The 9091-nt window shown below is 43.9% G+C and overlaps 1 protein-coding gene across 1 annotated transcript in view; it reads left to right on the top strand.

Annotated features, from left to right (window-relative positions):
• The window catches only part of iqsec2b (IQ motif and Sec7 domain ArfGEF 2b), a 56025-nt gene continuing 46934 nt past the window's right edge, over positions 1-9091 (top strand). Inside the window, 2 exon segments of the mRNA XM_035536426.1 lie at positions 1-920; positions 1649-2302. Coding sequence (XP_035392319.1) covers positions 1857-2302 — 446 coding nt within the window. The 5' untranslated portion in view covers positions 1-920; positions 1649-1856.

Below are 9091 nucleotides of genomic sequence, written 5' to 3'. Positions count from 1 at the left end.
GGAGACGTCACTGTCCATTCCGTCCGTCACATAATTGGGTGCTAGGAAGCATGTAAGTCTCACTATTGTAGTTCATTGACCTCTGCAGCGCTCTCGACTCCGGACACAACGGACCTCACCTAAAGAATTCTACCTCCACAGGACCGGTCCATAGCGCAACTATTTTTGGCTAATAATGTTTTGTTTATTGTTATTGTTTTTGCTCCATTTCAAGTAGCTGTCTTGTATTCTGAACAAAAATGGTCGCAAGACAAGACGGACAATCAGCCAATATAGCGGTCGGTTTGCTTAAGCATATTAATATACATTGTTTGCTTAAGCCAGGTATGCCTGTGAAGCAGTCTAGCTAACGACACAATATTCTAAAAAAATGTAAACAAATTTTTACGCATGGTGTCGTGTTTTAGCGCGACGCGTCTCCTTCTCTGCAGAAAGATGTATATAATAAAGATCTTGCGTCTAGTTCTTTAAAAAGACCGTATAGAGACCGGGGTAGAGCGCACTTTGATCTGAGCTGCGGTTCGGCTGGGAAGGAGAGATACCCTCACCTAGAAGTGAGCATGCAAGTGAGTGGACAAGGGCCGTGAGAAAACGCACTTTACATTGAAGGACGCGTCGACTTCTGACTCGTCTGATTGAACACGAGCAGAACTTTAGACCATTCTGGTGATCTGTTATTTGCGTGATTTCCTCGGATTCCTTCGTTTTATATCTCAACCCACGCTGCACAGCTAATTCCAACACGTTGACGACATCAATGTACCAGCCCAACGGAAGACAAAACGAGGTATTTTGCTACCACGATTTCACAAAGGATGGAAACTCCATGGACTGAAACTCTTTTGCGCGCCGCTGACATCTGAAGGGGGAAAAATCATGGGGGGAAGGAGAGGATGCAGCGCATGGTGACAGGATTCGGAGTAAGTAGACTACAAAACATTGTTGAGTTCTTTTAAAAAATATACGCTTTCGCTTCATTAAGAACAGATAATACCACAACAGATATCTATTAATTGGTCTGTTTAGCTGTGACTTTTTTTTTTAATTATAACGGCTCCATAAAATACATTCAGTATGTAAGTCACTTGCTTGCGCAGTATTGACACTTTATAATGTGCCTTTTACGTTTGATGTGGGATTACATTTTTCTGTCTCAATACATAAAGCTGTCTTTTGAAGTTCCTATAGTCTAAAGAAATAAATTAATTTTTGCTAATACCTCACCATCTAGTCCGTGCTTTTTAGTTGCCACCCCGGGCATGTTTAGTGGAGAAATGGTGGCTGGGATTTTGTGCTAATTTTTAAAAGGAGTTTTTAAGAGTTTATTTAAGGTCTAGAAAATTATATTATAGAAGCCATCTTTTAAACTTTTCATATTTAAGTTATTGTCCTCCTTTACGCAATGGCTCTCTGTGGATAAAAAAGGCATTTGGCTTCATTTTCTTTTTTCTTTTCATCCTGCCTGGAGACTTTCATATCTTTTTTGTAAACTAGTTAATCAAAAGAGCACCTACAAAGTGCAAAGTGCATCGGCCCAAGATTAACTCAGGATTGTGCATAAAACCCTTTTGGAATATTCCCCAATGCTAGTACATGATCTCAGGATGTCCTAATGCAACAATATTAACTATTACTCATTCTGTGACAGTCTTCAGTTGAACACTCTTTCTTTCATCCAACCACTGAGACTTGAGTTGCATCACTGAGTAAAGCGAAGCTCCCATCTTGTTCTACCTTCTACCACCACTTCAATTATCTCCCCCCCACTGAAACAGTCAAGTGGGGGGGGGACTTGTGGGACTGTAGATTACAGCGTTTATATCGGGATCAAGACTCTTGGTGCCACAGCCGGAGCCATGGAGTCCAACCCCGACAGCCCGAGTCGGGCTGTGGAATACCTCTTGGAGCTCAACAACATAATCGAGAACCAGGCCAAACTTCTAGAGACCCAGCGTCGGCGCATCGAGGAGCTTGAGACCCAACTTGACCGCGTCAACCAGGAGAATCAGGACCTCCGTCTGGACAGGAAACCTGGCAGCGAGAATGTCACTCAGAACCATGACCATGAGCAGAACTCAAAGCCTGGCCAGCCCTCGTCCTTAGCCAACCACAATGCCGCCGGAGTCCACCATAACAGCAGTGGTAACATGCCCTCGTCTACAGTACCCGGCCCGGCCCGAAGGACTCATACCAGGCTGACCCGAGGCCTGTCATGTGGTTCAGCTCCTGTGGAGAAAGAGAGGGGAAGGCTAGAGCATAACGACAGCATCGGGACCAACAGCACATCTACACTACGGAGGCAGTAAGTGTCTTAATAGCTTATCATAATTGTCCTGGTGACTGATTGATCAGTCATTACCAGGATGATCTTTTTTCCTGCTTTTTTTTTTGGTGTTGGCGTTTGAGGGTGTTTGGAAGCTGGTGTATATAGTTTAGCTCTTCTCAGAGTTCAGTGGGTGCACTCTGCTGACATGTATAGTCAGAATGTGGGCTGTTCAATACAGTAACCATTGTCAATTGTGCGTGTGTGTGTGTTTATGTTTGTGTGTGCGTGTGTGTGTGTGTGTGTGCCTGTGTGTGTGTGTGCGTGTGTGCGTGTGCATGCGTGCATACTTGTGGGTGTGTGCAGCAGTGAGACAGATGAGTGAGTGAGTGAAGTAAGAAATTATGATACATTATATGTGGGAGGAAACTGGGCTATATCCTATGGAAATACTTGATGCGCATGAGTGTTTGTATATTTCTTTGTGAGCCTATTTAATACAAAAAAAAAAACAGCTATAAGTATTTTGTGCCTTCTATGTTCTTGAATCCTTGAAGCTTAAAAAATTATATGCTGTCTACTTACCTGGAACCAAAAACCTCCCTCTTCTACCAGAGGCCTCTTTCCACTTGAGTTAGGCAAGGCAGGATCAGGTTTGTCCCTGCTCACCGAAAGGCTCAGCCCTTTGCAGATGTTTGTCTGTGTCCTTGGCTGAAAGCAGCGGCCCGACTGAATTGGTCACAGCATGTATCTTCCTCCCTGCCACAGTAAGCAGCCCTCGCAGGCCGGCTCATGTAATTATGTTTACCCTCTTATTGCAAGCAGCTGCAGCTCAGCCTGGTATTCTCCGTTGAACAGCCTCTTGAGTCCTTGCACTGGCTTCCCTTTCTCCCTCTTTTCCTCGCTGCCTGTTGGAAAGTATCAGAGGGAGATGACAAAACTCCATCCTCTCTTCATCCCCATCTACCGGAATTTATCAAGTAGAAGCCATTTAAATGCGCCTGACTCATTAAAGAGATCCAGAACGTGGTGCCACTCAGGGTGTACCCCAGAACGCAGCAGCAGGGCCTTTTTTTCTGTTTCTCTTGCTGTACTGGGTTTAGTCATTTTCAGGACTCATGTCAGAGTTGATTATATAGTCCATCTCCTTGAAAATGGAAAAGTCCATACAAAAAAGCACATAATATATTCATTCACAATCCATTTTTCACTGCTGTTTTCTTAGTAATGGGTATTGCAGTTACTTATATATCATGACAGGCTTGTCTTTGGCAAGGTTCGTAAGCTTTAAGATATTTACTAGTTAGCCATTTCATAACTGGAGAGCAGCTTCGGGAAAATATGATTGGTATTCATTCACACCTCTCCTTTGTCATTCTCTTTACAAAGGCCTGTAACCGACCTCCCTTCTCCCTACTCCCACGAGGCTTGTTAGTCATTAGTAAGTAGCACATTTTAGTTATTTATGTAGGTGTAAAATGTGGCAGGGATTGGCCAGGCTTGTTATGTGGTATTAGGATCACAACTGAGGCAAATTTCTTCATTTAGTTATGAAATTGTTTAGGCTTTTGTAATCATTTGTCAAAAACCTTGACATTGTGGATTGTATTAGTACCATGTTTCACTTTAAAAGTTACTACTGAGTGGAAAAAAGTTCATGTTTATGTTTAGAGTCTCTTTTATCCACTTTCACTTTATTAAGTGAAACTATATTCACTTGTTATTGACTATCACGGAAAGCTCCTCCCCCCCACGAGTCACATGGTACGGCCCGCCGCGTGCAGGGGGACTCACGTGTGTACTGTTTGTAACTGCGCCCCCCCCCGGGATTGCACACACCTGCACAGGGTTTACTGTTGAAAGTCTGTCTGTCTGTTTAAACCCCTGTCAGTGTGTGTATCCTCGTTGGTGATTGTCGCTACATGTTTTAATTTCGATCTCTGTAGCCGTAACGTTAGTTTGTGTAGTCATGTGTTAATGTGTATGTGTTCTTCGTGTAATGTTAATCGCTTAGTCATGTTCACTGTAGTTGTTGTATGTGAGTGCCACCGTTGTTTACATTTTATGTCAATAAATGTTATTCACAGTCGAGGGAGTCTGTGCGTCCTGCTCCGCGCCCTGCAGCACTCGGGCCGTCTACGTTACAGACTGAAAATGGTAGACCACAATAAAATTATTGAGTAAAACAGGAAAAAAAATCTCATATATAACTGCCTACAAGTAAATACATGTATCAGTGCTACTGAATTTGGTGACTTCAGAGTTGGCAAGGACTTCGAGGTTCTCTGCAGTGGTTCTACATACATCCTCACATTCAGAGCATAGGGCTATTTGAAGACCACTTTACCACCATTTAAGAGGATTTTTCAGCCTTGGGTGTTCATAATATCATTTTGCTCTTTGAATCTTTTTCTATCCATGTCCACCTGGCTACTCCTGTTCTCTGCCTTTTCAGGAAATAAGGTGAATCCCACTAACCTTTTTCACTTCCACATTTTTAAAACTAAACTGTGTCTACCTCTGCTCTTATCCTCTCAATTGTCTCTTTTGTGCTCTTCCTACCTCTTAGAATATCTTTGTCCATGTGTTGGATTTATACCTGTCTCTACCTTGCATCCTCTCTCTTTCTTCCAGGGCTTTCTGTCTTCCTCTCTGTCTGTCTCACTGCCGTGTTGAGAACAGATGGAGAACCAGCGTGTTTCTCTTTTAGAGTCGAGCATGATGGGAAGAGGGGTCTCTCTCTCTCTCACTCTCTCTCTCTCTCTCTCTCTCTCTTCCTCCCTCCCGCTCTCTCTCTCTCTCTCTGTCTCTCTCTCTCTCACTCCCTCCCGCTCTCTCTCTCATTCCTGCTCTCTCTCTCTCTCTCTCTCTCTCTCTCACTCTCTCCCGCTCTCTCTCTCTCTCTCTGTCTCTCTCTCTCTCTGTCTCTCTCTCTCTCACTCCCTCCCGCTCTCTCTCTCTCTCTCTCTCGCTCTGTCTCTCTCTCTCTCTCTCACTCCCCCTCTCTCTTTCTCTCTCTCTCTCTCTCTCACTCCCTCCCGCTCTCTCTCTCTCACTCCCTCTCTCTCTCCCTCCCCCTCTCTCTTTCTCTCTCTCTCTCTCTCCCTCCCTCCCGCTCTCTCTCTCTCACTCCCTCTCTCTCTCTCTCTCACTCCTGCTCTCTCTCTCTCTCTCTCTCTCTCTCTCTCTCTCACTCCTGCTCTCTCTCTCTCTCTGTCTCTCTCGCTCCCTTCCGCTCTCTCTCTCTCTGTCTCTCTCAATGCCATCTCAGCTCTCATCTATTTTAAGCGTTTCGCTCTTCGTGTGCCTCCCTCCCTCCTTCCACCCACCCATCATCTTCCTTGCCGTCTATCTCTTCTTCTGTGCTGCCTTCTCCCTCTCTCCTCCTCTCCTTTCTCTCTGTATCACTCTCCCTCTGTTTATCATGCAGCGTCTAGCTCATTAGCAGAAGGTCATGGTAATACGGAAGGTGCTAATTATTGACCCGTGGTGTGCTTTTAACTGCCACTGACGTCCCAGGCTCCTCAGCAGGGCCTCGCATCATGCCAACAGTCTGCCTCTCTCTCTCTCTCACTCTCTCTGCTTAAGCTAACTTCCTTCTCATGCCCTTTGGAACCTCCTGTGACCTTTTAACTCAAGTTGAAGGTGAAATACAGATTTCACTTTCCAAAATCTTAAACCCAGTGTGCTGGTATTTCTTATTATTGCATCCCTGTTATGGCACTGACAGACCACTAGTTTAATATAATTTTGGAGATGACTTGTCATGTGCACTAAAGATGCATGATAATGTGAAATGACTCTGTATGTGAGCAACAGCGAGTTATGACTCATGTCGTTGTGTATTAGCTGGAATGGGCTACTGTAGCAGTCTAAGTATTTTTACAATACATATTTGACCTGTACCTGTGGGCTACAGTGCCAGTATATTGTGTGTGTATACATGCATGTGCCTACGCTCTGTGAGTCCTCATCCTGGCAGCGGGCCGCACACACTGCGCATATCTGTCTTCATGTGTTTTCACCTGGTCTGTAGGCACACCACGGGCTGCATGCTGTGTGTGAGAGGATGGGGGTGTTTATTGTGACCTGACAGTAATTACTGTACCCCGGGGTGTGTAATTACTGCTGTGCCCTTTGATTCATGTAATCCCACTGTAACTGAATTCCATCAGAAATGAATCTACCTTAGCACAACTCAATACGTCCCAACATCCATTTACAAAATGGCAGATAGAGTGCATTTAGCAAACGAGTCTAAATACAATATCTAAATAGAGTGATGGTCCTGGCTGTAACTAAACCATCATTTTGAGACAAAATATTTTGACCTTATAATACATTTTTAAAAACTTAAGGTAAAAAAAAAACTCTCATCAGACATTAATTCCCTAGTAATTCTCCAGACATGAACACCCCCCACCCGCCCCCCCCCCCCCCCCCCCCCCCCCAAAAAAGAGCAGTTGTCAAGCATTTGCATACAAAACCTGTGTTCATAGGTTTCACTGTCTGTCAGTGGAGCTCAGGAATACATAGTCAGTCTCTCTACCTGGGAAGGCACATTGTCAGCATTTTTACTTCAGGCCAGCGTCCGCCTCTGCTAAGTTGAGTCCCTTCCTCCCCTTCCTCACACGTGCCACTCTTCACCCTCATCCTCGCCTGTGTGGCCATTCAGATCTTTACACACAGCCACGTTAATGGTCGCTGTCAGAAGCAATCGCCACCTCTGTCTCTGTGTCTCTCTCTCTCTCGCAGTTCCCTGTCTCTGGAGTGAAGGTATGACTCAAAAAAGCAGATGCGGTTGCCTTGGCGTCTCGCTCTACGTCTCGCTCCATCCATAGTGCTCCTTCTCATCTGTCCTCCATCCGCTTTGTTTGCCCTTTATATGTATCTGCCTACTCCCTCAGCTAATTTATCTGCAGGGCTGAGCAATTACCCTGTTTCCACTAGAAGTGTAGCCCATTCCTCACATGCCCACTGCGTCAAAATCTTCCAATTCAAGTAACAAAAAAAAAACAAAAAAACCCAGCTGTACTTGGCAAACAAGTGCTTTTAACAAATCATAGACATCTTGTTTGGGTGTGCTGTGTGCTGATTGGTTGCTCCTTGATGTTTCCATTAACTGATCTAGCAAATCATTGGCAATCACATGGAGTGCATCGTGACTGTGTAGGCTACCAAAATCTCAAATAATCGAGATCTGTCATAGTGGTGCCACAATCAGTGATGGTCACTAAGTTTGCCCTAACTGTGGCACTACTGATCAGAAATCTTCACAGAAAACAAAGAATTCCTGCAATACTAAGACAGTAGATCTTCATTCAAAGTAGATTTATATTCAAGCATCTATTAAAAATAGATCTATTAAATAGATTGTTTCTCAAATGATGTTTTGGCTATAATGATTTATGATCAGTATCAGAAGTTTGAGGAACAAGCCAAGCTTCTCGGGGAAAGAAGAGCTACTCAGGAAACATTAATGTCCTGCCCTGCAGTGAAACCCAGCTTCTCTGCTTCATTTATTGATATATTTTCACAGACACTCAGTGAAACCCTCCTGGCCAAGTTGGTGGAGCTCTCTACAGCTGGACAAGGTGTTGTTTAGGTGTTGTTTTTATCAGATCTAATTAATTCACTTTAATGCTGTATGCATTCAACAGGATGAAGCTGTTGCTTTATAATGAACCTAGGACATACAGGTTAACTCCGGATTCTAGAGGAACTGTTATCTAGAACTGTTATCTAGACGAACATGTTATCTAGAAGGGCAAGCCTTAACTTCTGGTGGCCTGCCACTGTTTACTGCTGTCTGCTCGTTCCACAAACCCCTTTCACATGATTGGCACTTTTCATATCCTGATTGCTTCCTCTGCGGTTGCTAAAAAGAAAAATACCATGCACAATAATAATAATATTCTTTGTTGCATTAACATGTACGTTTGTGCCCAGTTGGTAGCTGGACATAATTGAGTCTCGTAGGTGTTAATTCAGCACCCCTGGTGGGGGACAGGGCATGGGTGGTCTGGAAAGCAAGTGACTAGACCCAGCGAGTCCTAGAAACGATGATGCAGCATTTCCTAAGAGACAAATATACCAGCTGATCCAAAGCAAGGGATTCTGAAGGGAAGTAATGTGATAGCAATAATGAGTAAAAGTTACAGTCTTGTTTGCATAATGCTAACTAGACCCTGCCAGCTCTAGTAAATATTAACATATCAGCCTCATTAGGTTAAGCATTAGACTATAATGATAATTAAATCAAAACTGACCCCAGATTATTCTGGTGCCTTTATTGTTGTGGAGTAATGGTGTTTTGCTAAAAGTAATGTCACATGAAATGTTATTTTTCAATGGAGAATTCTCTGACTTAGCACTCATTTAGTGCTCTCTTGTGCATTTGGACCATAAACACCATAAACATGTCAGTGAGAGCGATAAACGAGAAATGGAGAGAGACAGTGAGAGAAATATTCTCTCTGGGATTCCTGTCCTCCCTTTGTTGATCTAATTTTGAATTCATTCTTACTTTACATAACACACACACACACACACACACACACACACACACACACACACACACACACACACACACACACACACACACACACACACACACACACACACAGCCTACACTTGGTACACAGATAGCCCCAGATGATTTCACTGCACATATTCCCAGCCGAGATTCTACCTGTGCGTGTACGTGTCTGTGTGTGCGCGCGTGTGTGTGTGTGCGTGTGTGTGTTCACATGTGAGAAAGAGAGAGGTGTTAACATGTGTAGATGCGTTTGCTGCATTTGCCAATTTAGCCTATTGAGAGTCTATAAA

Source organism: Electrophorus electricus, chromosome 18, assembly GCF_013358815.1.
Source record: "Electrophorus electricus isolate fEleEle1 chromosome 18, fEleEle1.pri, whole genome shotgun sequence".
Lineage (NCBI taxonomy): Eukaryota > Metazoa > Chordata > Actinopteri > Gymnotiformes > Gymnotidae > Electrophorus > Electrophorus electricus.
The sequence above is the reverse complement of the archived record's forward strand: the minus strand, read 5'-3'. Positions and strand labels throughout refer to the sequence as shown.